Source organism: Myotis yumanensis, unplaced genomic scaffold, assembly GCF_028538775.1.
Source record: "Myotis yumanensis isolate MYYU_CA2020_CCGP unplaced genomic scaffold, mMyoYum1.0.hap1 SCAF_22, whole genome shotgun sequence".
NCBI lineage: Eukaryota > Metazoa > Chordata > Mammalia > Chiroptera > Vespertilionidae > Myotis > Myotis yumanensis.
In genome coordinates, this window is record NW_027223773.1 from 14752156 (window position 1) to 14774866 (window position 22711).

At 39.9% G+C, this 22711-nt stretch overlaps 1 protein-coding gene across 11 annotated transcripts in view; it reads left to right on the plus strand.

Moving 5' to 3' along the window:
• The window catches only part of CDC42BPA (CDC42 binding protein kinase alpha), a 189121-nt gene that overhangs the window by 17135 nt on the left and 149275 nt on the right, over nt 1-22711 (plus strand). For all 11 annotated transcript variants that reach the window (XM_070401243.1, XM_070401236.1, XM_070401237.1 and 8 more), the window contains exon 2: nt 17954-18045. In XM_070401243.1, the coding sequence (XP_070257344.1) occupies nt 17954-18045 (92 nt within the window). The remainder of the gene's footprint in view (nt 1-17953; nt 18046-22711) is intronic.

Here is a 22711-nt window from a genome sequence, read left to right on the forward strand (position 1 = left end):
GTAGGACTGGAGATATAAATTTTAGATTCATCAGCTTAGAGGTAAAGCCATGGGACTAGAGATTTCTTAAAGAAAATATGTCAGTAGGAAAGAGAAAAGGGCCAAGAACTGACTCTTGAGGCATGCAAAATTTAGAGCTTGAACAGTGGAGGAGGAGCCAGAAATGGAGAGTGGCCAGTGATGTAGAAGAAAATGAGAAGAAGATTGTCAGGGAGCAAAATATGTTTCAGAGGAAAGGAATGTCACATGTTGTGAATGTGGCTAACATGCAGGCAAGCGTCCAAGTGGAGTCCGATGAGGAGCGAGAGGAAGTAAAGTGGGAGTCACATAGGTGGCTCTTTAAGGGGTTCCAGTGATGAGGGGCCAAGCAGTTGGGTGGTAGTTAGAGGGGAACATGGGGTTTCTAAGCAGGAGGGAAAATGATGGCTGATACAATGATTCCTCAGCAGGGAGAAATGTAGGGAATGCAAATGCAGGGATTGGGCTTCCATTGGAGCAGGCACTTGCTTTTTTGGTTTTGTTTGTTTTATAGGCAGAGGACAAGGTTTAGATACAGGTGAGTTGGTAGGCTTTGTGGTGGGAAGACAAAGCAGTTCACTTCTAATTGCTTCTATGATCTCAGTAATGTTTAAGACAAAGTAATCAGCTGAGAGTATTGGGAGGTATTGAAATTATTGGAAATTTAATGAGAGGAGATAAGTGTGTCAGGATGCCCAAGACCACCCCCAGTTTAGGTGCTTCACTAGGAGGCTGAAGGCTTTTACCCAGAACCAGTGAGTTCACACACCCCCACCCCCAGCCTTTTTTGTGTGTGAGGATGTGTCTAGCACAGGGTTATTTTGGCAGGGTGAGAGCCAAGTTCAGGTCTCCTGAGTCTCTGGACTGTGCTCTGTCCCATTCCTCTTATCTGCCCCGGCTTTGTTTTCAAACTCTCAGATGCGGAGTTGGAACATTGGGTAGCAAAAGCTCTGACTCTGGGCAGAAGGTGGTGGGTGCTCAAGACAGTTGCTGCCTGGCGCTCAGGGCAGGGCCTCGAGTCTCACTTGCCCTGGCTCCATACAGGCACCGGGCATCTGCCACAGGAGGCTCACCAGCTGGAGGTGGACACCCTGTGAGCTCTGGGCTGCTTCTGGGGTCCTGGGCTGGCTGGCTTTGGGGTCCAGGACAGGAGCCCTTGTCTAGAATCACAAGGGCTGGAACGAGGCTGGTGGCCCTTGGCTGGTTGACTGCCTCTGTCCCAAGGGTGGGGAACGACTTGACCTGGTGGTACCCTTAAGAGCTGTGCTCTGAGATGTCCCTGGAGTCCCCCAGGCGTGTCTGGGATGGGAAGTATGGACAGAAAGGGAGGCTGAGGTGCTGGGGCTCTGGCCCTACTGACCTGACCTCCACCGGGTTCTGGGTAAAAACCAAAGCAGCCAATTCGGAAAAAGAGTTTTAATGATTAAAAGGATTTCTGAAAAATAAAATTTATTATTATTATTATTATTTATTTATTTATTTATTTTTTTTACTGCAGTATTAAAGGGGTTTTTATAGGGCACCAGATTGGTTTTCCTAGTTTGGTTTGGCCTGGATTCTCCATGCTCAAGGTGCCATTTTGTTTTGGGGACAGAGTACTAGAATCTGGGAGGATGTGAGGGGCAGGCAGCAGGCTTGGTGCTGTATCAGGACTGTGGGACAGGCACTAGACAGCTACTGACGGAACCTCAGCCACCAGGAGCAGCCAGTCTGTCCCAGGGACTCTCAGTGGCAGTCTGGCCCTGAGAGACATTCTGACCTCTGAATTGCTTGCTGATAGTCACCGCCAGCAACCTTATCTCAGAGTGAGGAGAAGGGAGGGAGGGCCAAGAAAACGATCCCCAGCCAGGAGTCGTCCGCACATAATGCAGGAGATCTCTATTTAAAAACAGCTTCCAGCCCCTGGCTGGTTTGGCTCAGTGGGTAGAGCATCAGCCTGCACACTGAAGGGTCCCGGGTTCGATTCCAGTCAAGGGCATGTGCCCAGTTGTGGGCTTGATCCCCAGTGGGGAGCATGCAGAAGGCAGCTGATCAATGATTCTCATCATTGATGTTTCTATCTCTCTCTCCCTCTCCCTTCCTCTCTGAAATCAATGACCAAAAAAAAGAAAAGAAAAGTTTGTAGGAGTCCATTTAAAATTTTTTTTATTGTTTTAGAGAGACAGGGAGAGGGAGAAAGAGAAACATCCATGGCTGCTTCCTGTAGCCCCCTACGGGGATGGGGAGTGGGGGTGGGGGTGGGGTGGGCAGGGCATGTGCCCTGACCAGAATCACACCAGCAACCTTTTGGTTCATGGGAGGGACCCCCAGCCAACTGAGCCACACCAGCCAGGGCAGGGTGGAGTCCATTTTTAAGGTATCATTCATGTATGCCTGAGAGTCAGTTAACTAGAATCAGATTAAAAATTTTTTGTTAAAATATAAGTTGTCAATTTCACTTTTTTAAATGTCTGCTACAGCTCAGGATTATGGTAATCTAGTGTAGTAGTCTTCAAATTTAGGAATCTGTACAGTGCATGAAGACTTCCCAAGGGGTGTGAGGGTATATGTCGTTTTATGGGAATCAAATTCCAGATTCTCCACTTCACTAAGTATTCTTTTCTGAAAACCAACTATTTGAGAGCACTCTGAAACCTGCGAACTTTACTCTTCCACTCCCATTTCACAGTTGCCCACCTCCCACTTTATAAAGTAAAGGCATGCTTCTTGCTCAGGTGCATTGCTTTGGGCTGTGAAAATCTCCTGAGTTCAAAACACAAGGGACTATTTGGGAATGCATCTCCCCAGGGGAGGGCAAAACAAAAAGAGCTTCTATAAAAAGTATTGAAGCAGGTGTTACATTTCACTAGCTTACAAACTGGTGGCAAAGCTCTATCATCTATCTTTCTGAAAACTCTGAAGCAAAACAGTTGATACGGGGCTATGTAATAACACATTCATTTGAATTAAAAATTAAAGTCAGACTTTTTCTTTTCTTTTTAAAAAATTATTGTTGAAAGTATTACGTATGTCCCCCTCTTTCCCCCATTAACCCCCCACGCCTGCCCCCCCCCCCCCCCCAAGTCAGACTTTTTCTAACAAAATAAGTCTTGTTTTTGCTAGTGGCTTGCCAGTGAGGACTGGCTTTGCCATTAGATTATATGGTGGGCATTTCCCATAACTTTTTATAAATTCCAGGTTTTGATGGAATTCTATTTAAAGCACATATGCAATATGAAATATGTTGGAAATTACATCATTTACAACCATTAAACCTATACTTAAATATTTGAGTTATAATTTAAGGGAGTACGTTGTTTTTCCAAAACCTTTGTAGAGACAGTATGTGAACAAAAATATTTCATGACCACTGCTAGAGTGTTTGTAGAAAAGGGCTGGGTTTTGGACTCAATCTGAGTGGCCCAGCTTTGAATCTTGTCCCTGGCAATAGTGACTTTGGAAGTTAACTTGGCTCAGTGGTTGCATGTCGACCTAGGAATCAAGAGGTCATGGTCTGATTCCTGGTCAGGACACATGCCTGGATTTCTGGCTCAATCCCCAGTCTGGGGGGGTGGGGGCATGCAGGAGGCAGCCTATCGATGCTGTTTCTCTCACATCGATGTTTCTATCTCTCTATCCCTCACCCTCTCTCTCTAAAAATAAATCTATATATATAAAAGCCTAAAAGCACGACCTTCCAACTGTTCGACTGGTAGCTATGACATGCACTGACATGTCTTCAGGGGGAAGTCACTCAACGCAGGAGCTGCCGAGCCACAGCAACTTTGCAGAGTCCCCTCTCGCCCTCTGGGACCTCTTGGGGGATGTTGGACTGCCCGTTTTGGCTCGATCCCTGCAGGCCAGGCAGAGGGACCCCACCTGCTGGAAGGACCCCACTCACTCCGCAGACGCCCTTTGAGTCCCAGCACTGCCCCAGATGCGGCCTGCCAGGGAGGGACCTTGGGATGTTGGCTCCAGGGCATGTCCATCCCAGCTTGCCCAGTCCTGCCCCGCTGGCCACCTTCTAATGAATTTCCATTCAATGTGCATGAATCTGTGCACCGGGCCTCTAGTAAAAATATATTAATCTACAGGAAGTTCTTTAAAAAGTTACTTTAAAAACCACTTAACACTTTTTTCTAGTATATCTCTATTCCTAGTTTTCTAAGAGGTTTTAAGTTTTTTGTTGTTTTATTATAAGTATATATTGAATTTTATCATTTATTTGCATTTGTTGAGATAAACATATGACTTTGCATCTTTATTCCATTAATCTAGTAATTAACAATGAAATTTGAATATTGAATGCATCTTGCACTCCTGGATTAAATCCACTTTCGTTGTAATGTAACACGTATTACTGAATTTGATTACTGAATTTGATTATGATCTTTTGCATCGTGTGCACACGAAAGATTATCTATAGTTTTCTTAGATTTTTTGTGGAAGGATTTGGTATCAAGTATATGCTGGCCTCATAAAACAGGTTAGGAAGTATCCTCTCATATAATGTTGGTATCATTTCTACCTTAGAGATTTGACAGTTTAAAGAATTGAATGACAAATCTATATCATCCTGGAGTTTTCTTTCTGGAAAATTTTTAAAGTAGAGATTCACTTTTTATTAAATACAGGATTATTTAAGTTTTCTGTTAGTCTTTGTTTCATTTGACAAGTTGAGTTTTTATAGGAATTTGCTCACTTAATTTTAAAATTTATTGGCATAAATTTGTCAAAATAATCCTGTTTAATCTCTTACCATCAGTTATTGTATACATTTTTCTAATACTGCTTATTTATGTCTTCTCTTTTCTTGATGTTTTTAGAGATGTGTCGGTCTTGTGAAAGAATCAATTTTTTGTAATGTTGATTTTTTTCTATTTTTATTTTACCATTCTTTCAAAAATGCTTTCTAATTTCCTATTTCTATTTTATTTTTGAACTGCAAGTTGTTTACAGGTGTATTTTAATTTCCAATGTTTCTTTTGCAGTTGTATCTGTGACAACTAGACCAAGCTTGTTATTTATATTGTTCAGATTTTTATCTGCTTCACCTATCAATTACTCAGAATGTGTGTTAAAGTTACCTATCTTGATGGGGTATTTGCCAATTTTTCTATGTAATGGTATTAGTTTTTGCCAATTACATACTTTGAGGCTAGATTAATTAAGTACTGGTATATACATTGTAGAATTACTATATTTTCCTGATGAATTGCTCCTTTTATGTAATCACAATCATTATTTCTAGTGAGGATTTTTGCCTTAGAGTTCCCTCCTTTTTCTCTTATTAGCATAAAAAAATGTAGCTTTATTTTGGTTATTTGTCTGGTTTATCTTTGTACTTTTTTTATTTCCATTCTTTCTAAATTCTTGTGTTGGATGTTTTTTTGGGAAAGCACATAACTGGATTTTCCCCCTCTCAGTGTGAAATCTTTGTATTTTAACTAGTGTGCCGGCCATTTACATATATTGTAAATAGTAATTTATTTGCATTTACTTCTGTCATTTTTAAAAATATATATATTTCTTTTATTGATTTCAGAGAGGAAGGGAGAGAGAGATAGAAACATCAATGATGAGAGAGAATCATTGATTGGTTGCCTCCTGCACGCCCCCCACTGGGGATCAAGCCCACAATCCGGGCATGTGCCCTTGGCTGGAATTGAACCCAGGACCTTTCAGTCCTCAGGCCGACACTCTATCCACTGAGCCAAACTAGTTAGGGTCCATTTTTTTTTTGGTAAACCTCTTAAAATACTTATTTTTCCGTATGTTTTTTACCATCTTTTGGGTTAATTCATTGTATTTTTCTGAATCAATTTCCCCTGTACTTGTTTGGATGACATACACTCTGTTTCTCTCCCTTTGGAGGCTCTCCGATTGCAACTTCTACATGTAAGTTATCAAAGTGTAAAGTCCTTTATGCTTCTCCTCAGGATCCTCTTTTGTGGTCTCTCGTCTCTATTTCCTTTAATTGGGAGGGAGAGAATCTGGTTGGGATAGCTTGGATCAGATATCTCCTTCTGGATCATAGCTATTGTAATATGGGGAGGGGGAGAATTTTATTTATTTATTTATTATTTTTTTGGGGGGGGGGAGAATTTTAGTAGATATTTGGCCATTGGGTTCCTCTCTCTAACTTCTTATATCCTTCCTGCACCATATATTATGGACTTTTATCACTATACTAGAAGCCCACTGCACGAAGATTCGTGCAATAGGCCTTCCTTCCCCTGGCTGCTGGCACCAGTTTTCCTCTGGCATCTGGGACCCAGGCCTTTGGCTTGGCTTCTCTGCTGCAGCCACAGCGCCTGCGTATGCAAATTAACCACCATCTTTTTTTTGGGTTAATTTGCATAGTTGCTCTGATTGGCTGGTGGGCATAGCAGAGCAACACCAATTTGCATGTTTCTCTTTTATTAGTGTAGATATTAATGACTCTTGCAAAACACAATTGTTACAAACTCCAGTATATCTAATTCCATAGACTTTCTATAACACTTATTGTCACAAATTCACATCTGAAATCTCTTCCTTCTCTTCCTCTTCCTTCACTTCCTTAATTCCGTCCCCACCTCCCTTTTTTGTTTAGGTGTATATGAAACCTGTCAGAGCAAGTTCCCCCATCCCAGCTGGTCCTCTCTCCATGGCTATGTGGTTTCAGAAGCTTTTGGTCATTATACTCTTTTCCTTGTTCTCCTTGAGAACTCTTTGGAAATGGCGACTGTCTTCTCAGTGTTCCACAATTAGAGTGAACTATGCCCTAAGCCAGTGATGGCGAACCTATGACACGCGTGTCAGAGGTGACACGCAAACTCATTTTTTGGATTGATTTTTCTTTGTTAAATAGCATTTAAATATATAAGGTAAATATCAAAAATATAAATCTTTGTTTTACTATGGTTGCAAATATCAAAAAATTTCTATATGTGACACGGCACCAGAGTTAAGTTAGGGTTTTTCAAAATGCTGACACGCTGAGCTCAAAAGGTTCGGCATCACTGCCCTAAGAGTTAATGGAGGTTCAGGACCACGGACAGATGTTTGTGTGCCACCTGTCTGTCTCACACCCAAACATTTTAGCAGGCTGACATTCTTCCAGAGCCTCCAGTGTTTATTGTTCTTTTCATTTTAAGTTGAACTCCTCCTCATTTTTCTCAATCATCTTATAGCCAGGTTTTGCCTTTAGGAAGTTTTCATCTCATCTTCTTTTTAAGTACTTATCTTACCAGTACCTTTGAGTTGATAAATAGTTTTGTCTCCTTAAAGAAATTGAGAATTAGATAGGCTAAGAAATTTATACTACATTACACAAGTATTCAATTTCTCTGACTGGGAAGACAGAGCTCTTAATTCCTTGATATACTTTATTTAAAACTTCTAAATGTGTATTAAATCAAGTTATATTTAACAATTATTTACACATTTGCTCCACTTTCTATTATAGCAGCAGTTCTCAACCTGTGGGTTGCAACCCCTTTGGGGGTCAAACGACCCTTTCACAGGGGTTGCCTAAGACCATCGGAAAACACATATATAATTACATATTGTTTTTGTGATTAATCACTATGCTTTAATAGTGTTCAATTTGTAACAATGAAATTGGGGGTCATCACATGAGGAACTGTATTAAAGGGTCACGACATTAGGAAGGTTGAGAACCAGTGTATTATAGTGCTCTTTTTTTCTTACTACATTGCAAGAACTCTGAATTTTATGGGTTGCAACCCTTTGACCGTCATAGTTTACAAATATTTTTCCTGTTTGTAACTTATTTTTATTTTAAACCTTAATACAGTATTTTAAAAATGTAACTTTCAAATTTTGTTAAATCGTTCTGTCTTTTTCTTTTAGGCTTTTGCTTTTGGCATCCTGATAGAAAAGTTTTTCCTCATCCCAAGAACATAAAAATATTGTATTCTATTACACTTATGGTATACATAGTTTGTTTTTTAGATAATGTACCTATATTTGAACTGATACTTTTTAAAAAAGTATATTTTTATTGATTTTAGAGAGGGAGAGAGAGAGAAGCATCAATGATGAGAGAGAATCATTGATTGGCTGCCTCCTGCACGCCCCCTACTGGGGATCGAGCCCACAATCCAGGCATGTGCCCTTGACCAGAATCGAACCTGAGACCCTTCAGTCCTCAGGCTTACGCTCTATCCACTGAGCTAAACCAGCTAGGGCTGAACTGATACTTGTAAAACACATTCTAGTAGCTTGTAAAGCAAGACACTTTATATTTCATTTTAAATATTTTCTTGCCTATTCTTCTACATTTATTCTTGCAGGTTCCTTTAGAATCACTTTGTTAAATTTTCTTTTCCTCCCCCAAATCTAATTGAGCAGAAGTACTTCCTTTAAAAACACAAACTAATATTATATCTAGACTAAGTGGCTGAACTATTTTTTCACTTTTTTCATATTTTAAACATATGGAATAGTTTATAAATACCATTTTATAATGGTGTTCTCACCAGCTGCTGAGTGCAAATAAATTTATATAATATCTGTATTTATTTTCTCTTTCTTTGAGATTTATTTTCCATAAATCTATTATGTAAAAATTCCTATGTAGTATTATTTATTAATAGTGGTGACAACACAATATTTGAAAGAAGGTATGTGATGAGATTAAATTGTTGCTGTGGGAAGTCAGCTACCCAGTCTGTTTCCCATTTCTAGCACAGTAGCTGGTACTGAATAGGTACTCAATAAATAATTAAATGTAGTGTTAAATAATTAATGAAGACATTATCTTTGTGAATTTATGAGTCTCAACCTTATAGAATTGATCAAATTGGGAATGCTAATATATTCATTAATTTCATTTATGAGAGACAAGTAGATGAACTAGAATGTAAGTTTAGCAATTTGCAATAAAGAATGTATCTATTAGGCACTGGAGTCATTTGTGTCAGTCCCGCCAGTGCTATTGGAAGTTTGGAATTGGAGAATGGCATTGCAGTAAGGGTAGTTACTCTAATGGACTTACAGTTCTGATAGTCCCTGATAGGAATGACATGTCACATGGATTGACATGTTGTTCATTTGTCAGCACCCCATCTACTGTGCATGAAGACTACTACCTAGGTTTCTCACTCACAAATACTCTCGGTGTCTTCCTTCCGGACACATTCTTTCTTTAGCTATATGATGATTTTACCATCAAATCTTGCTCTGTATTAGTAGTAATTATTTTTTAATCAGTTAACTGCCACACGTCCAAAACGGAAACCATCCCCACGATATTATGAATTGCAGTGAGTATTATAAAAATATATTACTCACAATTGGGGTGTTTGTGAATATTTTCGGCTGAAAATTCTCACGAAAAATGATTTTAAGGTTGGTCAGGGCTGCCACTTAGGGAAAACATTTTTTTTTTTTAATAGGCACTCATGGCGTGTGGGGAAGGTCCACCACTTGCATCTATAGACGCTTATGGCATACAATGAGTTAAAATTCACATGTTGTATATGAACACATTTATTTAAAGCATTCAAATAATACAGATATATAGTTAACATTTTGAGTCTTTATGCTAGATATCATGTTAATTATTTTTTTCTTATCCTATATAATAAAGAACTAATATGCTAATTAGACCGAACAGCAGAACGACCATCTGGACAACCTTCTGGACGATGCCGGGGCTGCGAGGGCCGAGCCCCTTGCACGGATTTTGTGCATCAGGCCTCTTGTTTAACTATAAAACAGCCCATTGAGGGACTCAAACAGATACTTGTACACCTTGTTTAAATAAATGAGGCATGTGGTCCGCCGGCTGCAAGTTTGACATGCTTGTTGTACACCAATGTTCGTAGCAGCTTTATTAACAAGTAGAAGCCCAGTGCACGAATTCATGCACGGGTGGGGTCCCTCGGCGTGGCCTGTGGGATTGGGCCGAAACCAGCAGTCCAATGCCGCCAGCCGCTCCTGCCTGCCGTTCCTGCCCATCCCGGCCCCACTGCACCTGCTGCGGGCTCGCACCCAGTCAGCCCTGATCAGGAGAGGTTTGCGCCGTCGTAGTGGCGCTTGCCAGCTGTGAGCCCTGCGTCTGGCACCCATCCCGAGGGTGGTAGGCAGTGGGATGCCCTTGCTGGCCCAGGATCTGGATCCATCCGCTGATGTTCTTGCCAGTTGTCGGGAGCCACCTGGCAGCCACTTTTATATTGTTTCTTCTTGCGGAGCATCTAGGGAGGGGAAGTGGCCTCAGTGCCTGAGGCCGACATCCAGGAGGCCTGCTGTGCTGTCGGAATTGAATTGTGCCGGTGGCTCTGGTCCGTCAGTGCCTGACCCATTCTCTGGAGATTGGACCTGCAGGAGTACTGAGGGAGTGAGTGGCTGCCAGAACAGGCCAGCCAGCTGAGCAGCACTCCCACTGTGGGAGCGCACTGACCACCAGGGGGCAGCTCCTGCCTTGAGCATCTGCCCCCTGGTGGTCAGTGTGCGTCATAGCGAACGGTCGACTGGTCGTTCGGTTGCTTAGGTTTTCATATATATAGTTAGCTAAAAAGCAGAAACAACCCAAGTGTTTATTTAGTGAATGGATAAAAAGAATGAAAATTTAGAGACCCTATATTTAATATGTTCTGTGTTTGTGGCTCTGTTACCTTTGCTTATGAAGTTGCCAAAACCATAATACATATAGACTACTTTGAAATTTTTCCACAATAACTCAATTATTAAAAATATAAACATACCTACTCTGTCAAAAGATACAATTTTAGGTGTTTAAAAGTGAATAAGTCCTAGTTGGTTTGGCTCAGTGGATAGAACATCAGCCCTCGGACTGAAGGGTCCCGGGCACATACCTTGGTTGCAGGCTCGATCCCTGGCCGTGGTCCAGGCTCATGCAGGAGGCAACCAATCGATGTGTCTCTCTCACATCGATGTTTCTCACTGTCTTTCCCTCTCCCTTCCACACTCTCTAAAAATCAGTGGAAAAATATCGTCTGGTGAGGTTTAACAACAACAACAAAAAAAGTGAATAAGACAGTTTTACACTCGTGCTCAAGTATATGTTGTCACCATAAATCTCAGAAACATACCACTTGCAATTTTATTCTTTGTACATTACAAGTTAGTGTATGGTCACAGTATATTTCATAATTTCTTATTACATAACTAATTTAAAAGTGCACAGTATATTTTATTTGAAAATATAAACAGAACCTGATATGACTAACGAAAGTTTTAATGTGATTTTAGTTATTACTCTTGTCAATGCTCCCTCATATTTCTCTCCCCGCTCTCCCTGCCTTAGCAGTGGTCCTTGGTTCTCACGTTACTGCACTGCAGATTAGCATCAGCCTCTATAGTAGGAGGACATGCAGTGGAAAGGCTGAGGGGGAGCAACTCTGGAAGGAGGCACACCCACTGGAGAAATTTGAGAGGAAGGGAGGAAGCAGAACCAGGAATGAAGGGAGGTTAACATCTCTGGCTGCAGTACTCCCTCTTCCCTTCCTGGCCTCGCTATGCCTTGGGGCTGTCTTATTCCCCACCTTCTCACATGTGTCTCCTCCATCCACATTCTTTTTCTGTTGGAATCTCTAACGAGGGCCCTTTCTCAAGCCATCAGTGGCTTGCAACCAGCAGTCTGTGTTCCTGCGGGACCTGGGCAGTCACTGTGGGAGTCGGGGCGGATTGAAGGAGACTCTATGTTTAGATTTTGGGTTACATTCAGCAAAGAAAAAGGTATACCTTGCGAGGTATTCCTGGCGTTTCACATTGGAACTTAGAATTCTTTTATTTTTAGAATCATTCATTCACTTATCCTTTCATTTGATAGTGTGTAGTGAACCAGGCATTGTGCTAGGGGCTCGGATGGAAACTTGGCTTTCTTTCAAGTTTCAAAGAGATCGTTTTTTAAAACTTAGAATTGTTTTATATTTCATTCTGTTAAGTTTAGTGTCTGTTTTTTGTTTCTTTTCCCCAAAAAGCTTTTGGGAAGAAAGAGGCAGCATGTTATATTGGAAAGGCTTTGGAGCCTGACATTAGAGTTTAAATCCTATTTGTGCCATTGTTGGCAATGTAACCTTCAGCTTATTTTACTTTACTGAACCTGTTTTTTCTTTTTTTTAAATAGGAATAATAATACTTAATGTAGTGAATGTGAGAGTGAGAGAAATTGGGACAGGTTGTCAGAATTTACATAAGATGATGACTTCTTTTAAAAAATATATATATTTTATTGATTTTTACAGAGAGGAAGGGAAAGGGATAGAGAGTTAGAAACATCGGTGAGAGAGAAACATCGATCGGCTGCCTCCTGCACACTCCTACTGGGGATGTGCCCGCAACCAAGGTACATGCCCTTGACTGGAATCGAACCTGGGACCCTTCAGTCCTCAGGCCGATGCTCTATCCACTGAGCCAAACTGGTCAAGGCAAAACAGTGACTTCTTAATTGGTGAGCCAGCTGTGTCATAGTGGGATTGTGACTTATTGCAGAGACTAACTCTTCTGAGTTCAGTTTTTTGTTTGTTTTTTTGTTTGTTTTTGAGTTCAGTTTTAAATCCTTTTTTTCCACAGCTTTGGTTAGTTCACTTTACTCTGGCTAGTGAAGTGAGGCCCCACAATTACACTTGACCTCCAGTCGGAGGGAGGTTTTCAGAGAAACGGACGGAAATGGTGTGGCAGGTACCTCAGAAAACATGTGGCACAGGGAACACACTAAACTGTGCAGCACTGAAGAGACAAGGCATTGTTATCGTTAGGTGGTATGTATAGCACCTTGTGAAACGTCCCCGGACATGGCAGTTGTCTAGCAGTACAACAGACCCAATTGGCCCCTTACATGGTTTTGATTTTTGTCAGGGGCAGTAGTGTAGTGATCATTAAGTCTTTTCCAGTTATTGTAACGAGTATAAAGTTTTTCTGCAATTTGTCTCATACATCCAAAACTATTTCAGTCACACCAAGTGACTGACATGATGGGCTTTTGGTGGATAGAATTCATGACTTTTTTCTTATGTTTCTTTGTATAAAGCATTTTTGTTAAATATTGCCAATGAACTTCTGGCGGTAACATATAATCAGCTTTTCTCTATCCTCCCCTTCTGAGATTCTTTTTTTTTTTTTTAATCTTTATTGTTCAGATTATTACATTTGTTCCTCTTTTTTCCCCCCATAACTCCCCTCCTTCCAGCTCCCACCCCACCCTCCACCCTCACTCCCCACCCACTGAGTTCATCCATAGGTGCATGATTTTTGTCCAGTCACTTCCCGCATCTCCCACACCCCTTTTCCCCCAAGAATAGTCAGTCCATTCCCTTTCTATGTCCCTGATTCATTATAGTCACCAGTTCATTCTGTACATCAGGTTATTTATTCACTTGATTCTTAGATTCATTTGTTGATAGATGCATATTTGTTGTTCATAATTTGTATCTTTACCTTTTTCTTCTTCTTCCTCTTCTTAAAGGATACCTTTCAGCATTTCATATAATACTGGTTTGGCGGTGATGAACTCCTTTAGTTTTTCCTTATCTGTGAAGCTCTTTATCTGACCTTCAATTCTGAATGATAGCTTTGCTGGATAAAGTAATCTTGGTAGTAGGTTCTTGGTATTCAGCACTTTGAATATTTCTTGCCATTCCCTTCTGGCCTGCAAAGTTTCTGTTGAGAAATCAGCTGACAGTCGTATGGGTATTCCCTTGTAGGTAATTGAGCCTCTTTCTCTTGCTGCTTTTAAGATTTTCTCTTTGTCTTTTGCTCTTGGCATTTTAATGATGATGTGTCTTGGTGTGGTCCTCTTTGGATTCCTTTTGTTTGGGGTTCTCTGCGCTTCTTGGACCTGTAAGTCCATTTCTTTCTCCAGGTGGGGGAAGTTTTCTGCCATTATTTCTTGAAATAGGTTTTCAATATCTTGCTGTCTCTCATCTTCTGGCACTCCAATGACTCTGATATTAGTCCGCTTAAAGCTGTCCCAGAGGCTCCTTACACTATCTTCACACTTTCGGATTCTTTTTTCATTTTGCTTTTCCAATTGGGTGTTTTTTGTCGAGTCTTTGGTTTGATTCTTATGCTCCTCTGGTCTGCTATTGGGTATAATATTCTTTATTTCAGTCCGTGTATGCTTACTTTCTAATTTCTTTATCGTAGCATCGAGGGTCTCATTAGTTTTCGTGAGGCTCTGCACAAATTTATGGCAAGCCCTCAAAATTGCGATTCTTAGCTCCATATCCTCCATTTCTGTCATGTTTCTTTGTCTCCGCATCTTTTATGCTTTCTTGGTGCACCCCCTTGTGGTCTCTGTGCGCAGTCTTGTTCTAGCCAAGCCTTAATTGTTGTAGTTAACACTAGAGGGATTTGACCACCAGGCCGACTGGCGGTGGAAATCAGCTGTGGGAAAACTTCAGTCCTCAGGGGAGGCGCTAGTCCAGCCCTTGCCTGAGGCGATCGGCAAATGGCTGTGCGCAGGGTTTGGGCGGGGTGGGCTCAACAGGGCGGGGGGAGGGAGCAGCTATGGCCGCTCTCAGTCCGTCCCCAGGGGCTCTGCCTCTCTGTCCCAGCAATCGCTGCAAACCTCGGAGGGGCCGTAGCCAGACAGTCCCGCTTCTCCCGTTTGAGTCTGGGTCCCTAGAGACTCGCCCGGATCTGTAGCCCAGAGTCTGAGACTCGCTCCTGATTGAAAACGACAATCGCGCCCTCAGCCGCCAGCCCGCTTTGCGCGCGCACCCTCACCACCGCACCGCCGTACATTTAAATTTTCCACACTGCGCCTCCGCTGAGCGTCGGAATGCTGTTGTTTTTGCTTCTAGTTGAAGAGACTCTCCTCAGCCAGCCTTCCCGTGGTTCTGGTTGATGTCCGCTCCGACTTTTAGTTGTATTTTTGAAGTGGTTGTCCACGGCGGCAGTCTCCGGTGTTTACCTATGCCGCCATCTTCGATTCTCCCCCTTCTGAGATTCTAATTACCCTTTGATGTTGTCTCATAGGTGCCTGAGGCTGTCTATTCTTAAGGTCTTTTTTTCTTTAGATTGTTCATTTCTATGGATATATTTTCAAGTTCATGGGCTCTTTCCTCATTATTTTCATTTTATTTTGAAGCACATCCAATTCTAGAATTTTCATTTGGTTCTTTTTTTAAAAAGACAGACGATTGATCGATTCTTTTTCTCTGAGCATATCCTATATAATAAAAGCCTAATATGCTAAGTTCAACCAGTCACTATGATGTGCACTGACCACCAGGGGGCAAATGCTCCAACTGGTAGGTTAGCATGCTGCTAGGGTCCAGCCAGTTGGGACTGGGTGAGACAGGCTGGACATGCCCTGGAGCCCTCCTGCGGTTCCTCCCCGGCCCCGCCCCGATCATGCACCTGTGGGGTCCCTTGGCCTGGCTGGGTCCCTCAGCCTAGCCTGCACCCTCTCGCAATCTGGGACCCATCGGGGGATGTTGGAGAGCTGGTTTTGGCCCCATCCCCATAGGCCAGGCCGAGGGACCCCTCTGGTGCGTGAATCTGGGCCTTTAGTCTATAATAGTTGTTTCAAGATTTTTGCCTGCTCACTTCCGCTAATTTCAATATCTCAGTAATCTCTGAGCAGATAATGAGTAACTAATCCAAGGAATCAGACACATTTTGTGGTTGTCTTGAAGATAAGGGAGGCAAAGATCAAGTTAAGTTGATAGAGACACTTAATGAGATCTGCTTCAGTTACATCCTTTGGCTTGTTTTAGATTCTTTGTTAGAGGTGGAGAGCTCTGAGTTTATGGTGATGTCAGATAGATTAGTTGCCATCAGATGTAAGAGTGAGAGGCCACCAGGTATGTCCTCTTGAAGCAGAGGTAGGGTCACGGGGACAAGTAGGGTAGTGAAAAACCCTTGAGTAGCGCTTCATTAAAATGTGAATGGAAAATGGTTTTGAACTATGCAGTTATCATACGATTACCATCTCACTTGAAGGATCAAGTTGCTTGTTTCATGTAGTAGGTTGAAGGAACTATAATCAACCAGTCATTTATTTATTCTTCTTAAGACCATGCCGCCAAAGAACTTTTTGTGTGTGTGAATAATAATACTGGTACTGGTTTCTCATATTTCTATAGTTGTTCACAGTTCATTTTATACACAATCAATTGTTTTCATCTAACTTGATCACTGAAATTAAAGTTATATTGTTAGGCTTAAAAATGTTAAGAATAGCCATAGTTTCTCAGATTTGAAAGAATATTAAGTAAATTGTAAAAAAATTCCGGCCAATAAGCAAAATTTTGAACTAACCATTTTCATTAAATTGAATATAGATCCATTCATATATACAAGTTTAAAAAATTTCCTTATGAATTTAAATGTATAAAAGAGTGCATAAAACTTTTTGTACAGTTCAAAGGATGATAATAAAATTAACATTCCTGTACCATTGATCCAGCTTAAGAAATTAACAGGATCTTAGAAAACCCTGTATGTCTCTTTTCCCTCAAAAATAAATCATCTCCATGAAATTTGCTTTATAGTTTTATAAGTATTCCTATAGAATATGTTTATTTTTGCTTGTTTTTAAATTGTGTGTAAATGAAATCACACTATATTTTCTGTGACTTCTTTTCCAAGTATTTTTTGAGATTTATTCATGTTGATTAAAATAGCTATGGTTGCTCTAGCCGGTTTGCTCAGTGGATGGAGTGTTGGCCCACAGACTGAAGGGTCCCGATTCGATTCTGGTCAAGGGCACATACCAGTTGCAGCCAGTCGATGTGTGTCTCTCACATTGATGTTTCTCTCTCTGTGGTTCTCCCTCTCCCTTCCACTTGCTCTAAAAATCAATGGGAAAAATATCCTCAGGTGAGGATTAACAACAAAAACAAATGTCAATTTAGTCCCTATAATTAATAGAATAATGTCTAAATTCCTCACATAGTATTCAATGTCTATCCTGCAAACCAGACAAAGTAGCAAAATTTACTTAGTCCTCAAGTTCCAGTTCTTTTGTTACTTCTGTGAAGTATTAAGATGCACATAATATAATAAGTGTTTCACTTTCACTGATCCCTGTATTAGAAACTTAATCACATTGTTACTATGCGTGTAGCATACTGTCTGTCTTTCCTGAAGACAGAACTTCTTGAAGGAAGGTACTATACTTGTTTTAAACTCCAGTGATTGCCACCATGCTTTATATAGTACTAGAGACCCGGTGCACAAATTTGTGCATGGATGGGGTCCCTCAGCCTGGCCAGTGATGGGGGCCAATGGGGCTGATCCGGGCCAGCCGGCTTGGGGAGGGGGGGCGGGAGGGGAGAAGAGACTGCAGGAGGTTAGCCAGCAATCCGGGCCAGGCCGGCTGAGGTCAGGGACCGTGGGAGGTTGGCCAGTCACTGGGGATGGGGGGGGGGGGGGGCGGGAGGGAGTGGCTGTGGGAGCACACTGACCACCAGAGGGAAGCTCCTGCGTTGAGTGTCTGCCCCTGGTGGTCAGTGCATCATCATAGCGACCAGTCATCCAGTTGTCATGGTCACTTAGGCTTTTATATATATAGATGGATTCTTGCTAAAGGAATGTTAAAAGGATAAAGCAATGTGAAATAATTATTGATTTATTTGGTATGAATTGCTGAAGTTCTCTGGTGACCTGAAATTTGCTTTTGCTTCTTGGACCTTTGTATTAAAATATGTATCTAGCATTGAGAGTTAGAATACACAGAATGTTTGATATGAGAATAAACTGGTCTCATTTGCTATTTTGAATCATTTCATATGTTATTTGGTGTTTAAAATAATTTTCTTCACCAAAATGTGATTCATATATAAGAAATAAAGGAAATATATAATTTTCTCATGGAAATTAAATCTATTATCAATATAGTTTGATGAAATTATTAAATATTTTGGCTTAATTCTTAATCATAACTTCAATTCTTATTGTTTAAGAAATACCATTATCTGTATTAATTTACATCACATTTCATTAAGAAAGTAATTGATGTTGCTTTTTATTTCAGCTAAACCATTTACTTCTAAAGTGAAACAGATGCGATTACATAGAGAAGACTTTGAAATATTAAAGGTGATTGGTCGAGGAGCTTTTGGAGAGGTAAGGATTTATAGAAGGTCTGCTAATTGTTTTGGAAGCTATTTTATACAGTCTGAAAAAAATTTAACTGAAATATTTTTTACTCTGTTGTGATATGATTAATCAGAAAATATATTAAAGTTTGGAATGAAATACTTAGATGTGGAATTTTCCCCGAAGATATTTCTACTAGTATTCATGTGTCTTGTGAGTTTGAGTATGTTTCTGGACTCTGTTTTGTTGGTCTATTTGTATCCCCTTGTGCCAATATGACACTGTCATAAGTTATTCTACTTTGTCTTGATATCTGGTAGTGTATGTACTCTGACTTCTTCCCTCTACTCCCCTATTCTTGGCTCTTATATTTTTACAAGAGGCCCAGTGCACAAAATTCATGCAAGGTTAGGGTCCCTAGGCCTGGCCAGCGATCAGGGCTGATCCGGCCTTCCAGCTGCCATTTCCCCGGCTGCTTGCTGGGGCCTTTCTTCATTCTGCACCGCCCCCTGGTGGTCAGCAAATGTCATAGCGAGCGATCGGTCTCCCGGTCGAACTCCTGTGGGGGCAATTTGCATATTAGGCTTTTCTATATAGAGAGATAATTTCAGAATCAGTGTTTCCGTTTCTTCTTACTCTTTTAAAAAATATTTTTTTTTTATTGATTTTAGAGAGAGAGGAAGGGAGAAAGAGGGAAAGAGAGAGGGAGAAACATTGATTGGTTGCCTCCCATATGCACCCTGACTTTGGATGAAACCCACAACCTGGGTATGTGCTTTGACCGCAAATTGAACTGGTGACTTTTTGGCGCATGGGATGATGCTCAACCAACTGAGCCACACCTACCAGGGCTCTACTTACTTTTTTAAAAAATTTTTTAAGACATATTTTTATTGATTTCAGAGAGGAAGGGAGAGGGAGAGAGAGAAACATCAACGATGAGAGAGAATCATCGATCGGCTGCCTACTGTACGCCCCCTACTGAGGATCGAGCCCACAACTGGGGCATGTGCCCTTGAGCAGAATCGAATCCCAGACCCTTCAGTCCGCAGTCCGACACTCTATCCACTGAGCCAAACCAGCTAGGGCTCTACTTACTCTTAAAAACCCATACTCACACCCACACACCTGTTGGAATTTTGATTAGGGTTGAACTGAAACTAGAATCATTTTGTAGATTATTGACACCTTAACAATATTGACTCAGCCAATCTATGATCATGGTATATTACTTCATTTATTTAGGGTTTTATAAATTTATCTCACTGATGTTTTGTAGTTTTCATTTGGTGGGGGAAGACTTCTACATCTTTCAGCAGATTTATTTCTGGGTGTGTGATGTTCTTTGTTATTATAATTAGAATAGCAGAAATCATTGAAATGTCATATTTTTATTTTGGTCAAAATACAATATTATTTTAATTGTGATTTTTGTTTATCTTTAGAAGTTTATTGCTCAATTTCTAAATATTTGGAGGGTTTTCTAGCTATGTCTATTACTGAGTTATGATGTAATTCTAGAGCAGTCAAAGAACATAAACTGTGGATTTCACTCCTTTGAAATTTGCTGTGTGGTGTTCTATAAATATCAGTTAGGACAAATTCATTAATCTTGTTTAAGTCTTCCACATTCTTACCTTTTGTTTTCTCTGCTTGATATGTTATTTCCTGAGAAAGGATTTATATATATATATATATATATATATATATATAAATCCCCCCCCCCCCCCCCCCAGTTTTTACTGATAATAAATACAGAGTTATTATATCTTCCGGGTGATTAACTCTTTTATAATAATGGAATGATCCCTGTTATCTCTAGATAATGCTTTTGGAGTGAAAATTTTCTTAATCTGATATTAGTAGAGTGCTACTCTTTTTTTTTATTAGTATTTGCACTAAATATCATATTCCATCCTTTTAGTTTCAGCTTTCTATAATTTTTATGGTATGTTTACTATTAAGTAGGATTTAGTGTTACTCTTTTGTAGGTTAAGAAAGTTTTTCTTCTATTCCTATTCTGTTGAGCTTTTATCATGCATAGGAGGTAACTTTATCAAAAGCTTTTTCTATATCTATTTTTTTCTATTTTGATGAAACGATTTAACGTCTATATTTGGTGAATGTGGGAATTACATTAATTTTTAAATATACCAGTATTGCATTATTACACAAGTTGAATTGTTTGTGTACATCCTTTAAATATGTAGTTGGGTTTGACTTGTTATTTCATTAGGATTGTTTTGTTTATGGGCGTGGGCAAGATTAGCCTTTAATCGATCTATCTCATAATTCCTTATTTTTTGAATAATATATTTAGTTTACAAGACAATTTGGGAAGTGTTTCTGCTTTCCCAGTTTTCTTTAAGAATTTGTGTAAGATTGGTATTATTTTTTTCTTTAAATGCCTGGAAGAATTCACTAGTGAAGCCATCTACACTAGGGGTGCAATTTATTTGTAGTTGGTTGTTAATCTTTGATTGTACTAATTGTATATGTACACTTCCGTGAGTTTTGAGAAATGGATTCACCTTTATCAAGATATAGACCATTTACATCATCCTAGGAAGCTCCCTTCCCAGTCAATTCCCTTCATTTCCATCAAGTGGCAACCACTGTTCTAAATTTTAACTGCGGGTTGGTTTTGGCTGTTTGAAAATTTCATGTAAATGCCAAAACCGGTTTGGCTCAGTGGATAGTGCATCGGCCTGCAGACTGAAGGGTCCTGGGTTCGGTTCCGGTCAAGGGCATGTACCTGGGTTGCAGGCACATCCCCAGTGGGAGATGTGCAGGAGGCAGCTGATTGATGTTTCTCTCTCATCGATGTTTCTAACTCTCTATCTCTCTCCCTTCCTCTCTGTAAAAAATCAATAAAATATGTTTAAAAATTTTTGAAAAAAAAAAAAAAGAAAGAAAGTTTCATGTAAATGGAAATTAATCCATGTACTCTTTTGTGTCCAGCTTCTTTCACTCAGAATAATGTTTGTGCGATCCATCCTGTGATCAAATGTATTTATACTTGCTTTTTATTGCTGAGCAGTATACTGTTTTATTAATATACCATAATTTATCCATTCTGTTGATGAATATTTGGGTTTTTCTGTTTTTGTTCTTTTTGGCTATTAGGAATGAAGCTGATATGAATATTCTTTTTTAAAGTATATTATTATTGATCTCATAGAGGAAGGGAGAGGAAGAGAGAGATAGAAACATCAATGATGAGAGAGAATCATGGATCGACTGCCTCCTGCACGCCCCCCCACTGAGGATTGAACCCGCAACCTGGGCATGTGCCCTTGACCGGAATTGAACCTGTGACCCTTCAGTCCGCAGGCCGACGCTCTATCCACTGAGGCAAACCTGCCAGGGCAACTATGAATATTCTTACGTGCATTTTATGGAAATAGATTTTCATTTTCCTTGGATAAATACCTAGGACTGGAACTGTTGGGTTAAATGGTTGGTCATATTTAAATTTAAAAGAAACTGGCAAACCTCCAATGGGGTTGTACCATTTTACATTTCTACCACTTGCAACAATATTTTCTGTTGTTCATTTTTGTAATTTTAGCCATTCTAATGGGTATGTAATAGAGTTTCATAGTCTTAAGTTGCATTATTATTTGAATTTATATTATATATCAACATAATTACTCACCATTCTTATAGCTTCCTTTGTGAAGTATATATTCAAGTATTTTGCTCATTTAAAAAAATTGGGGTATTTGCTTTTTTATTATTTTGTTGTAGGAGTATTTTAAATTTTGATGGTACAATTTTTTCTCTTAGGTTTATTATTTTCTGGTGGTATTTTTTGGGGTGGGGGGAGGGGTTCCCCCTAAGAAATTCTTGTTTATATTCAGGTCACAGACATATTGACCTATTTTTTTAAAATATATATTTTATTGACTTCAGAGAGGAAGGGGGAAGGGGAGAGAGATAGAGAAACATCAATGATGAATCATTGATCAGCTGCCTCCTGCATCCGTGCCCCAGCAGGGATCAAGCCCTGACCGGGAATCGAACTGTGACCTCCCCGTATATAGGTCGACACTCAACTACTGAGCCACACTGGCCTGGTGAACTAATTTTTTTTTTTTTTAAAGCTCTGTAGTTTTAGCTCTTATGTTTAGGTTGGTTATTTACTTCAAATTAATTCATGTATGATGTTGGCTATCTAGATGTTTCAGCAACATTTGTTGAAAAGACTATTTCCTCTATTGATTTACTTCAGCATCTTTGTAAAAAAAAATCAGTTGACTACATTTTTATCTATTACTACTCTTTCTATTCTGTTTCATTGATCTCTTTGTCTATCCTAATGCCAATACCACAATATCTTGAGTTCTGTAGCTTTATACTATAAAGTTGAGAGTATGTGATGAAGTGTGAGTGTAAGTTCTCCTACTTTGTCCTTTTTCAGATTGTTTTAGGTATTCTAGGACTTTTGCATTATTGTATACATTTAAAATCAGGGTGTCAGTTTCTGTCAGTTTATTGGTATTGAAATTGAGTTTGCATTCAATTTATAGATCAGTTTTGGACGGTCTGACATTTTAATGTTGAACCTACTTGTTAGTCCATGAACAAGGTATTTCTTTGTTTTTTAAGGTCTTTTAAATTTTCTTAATGTTTTGTTATTTTAGTGTACAGGTCTTGTTCACATTTTGTTAAATTTATTTCTAAGTATATT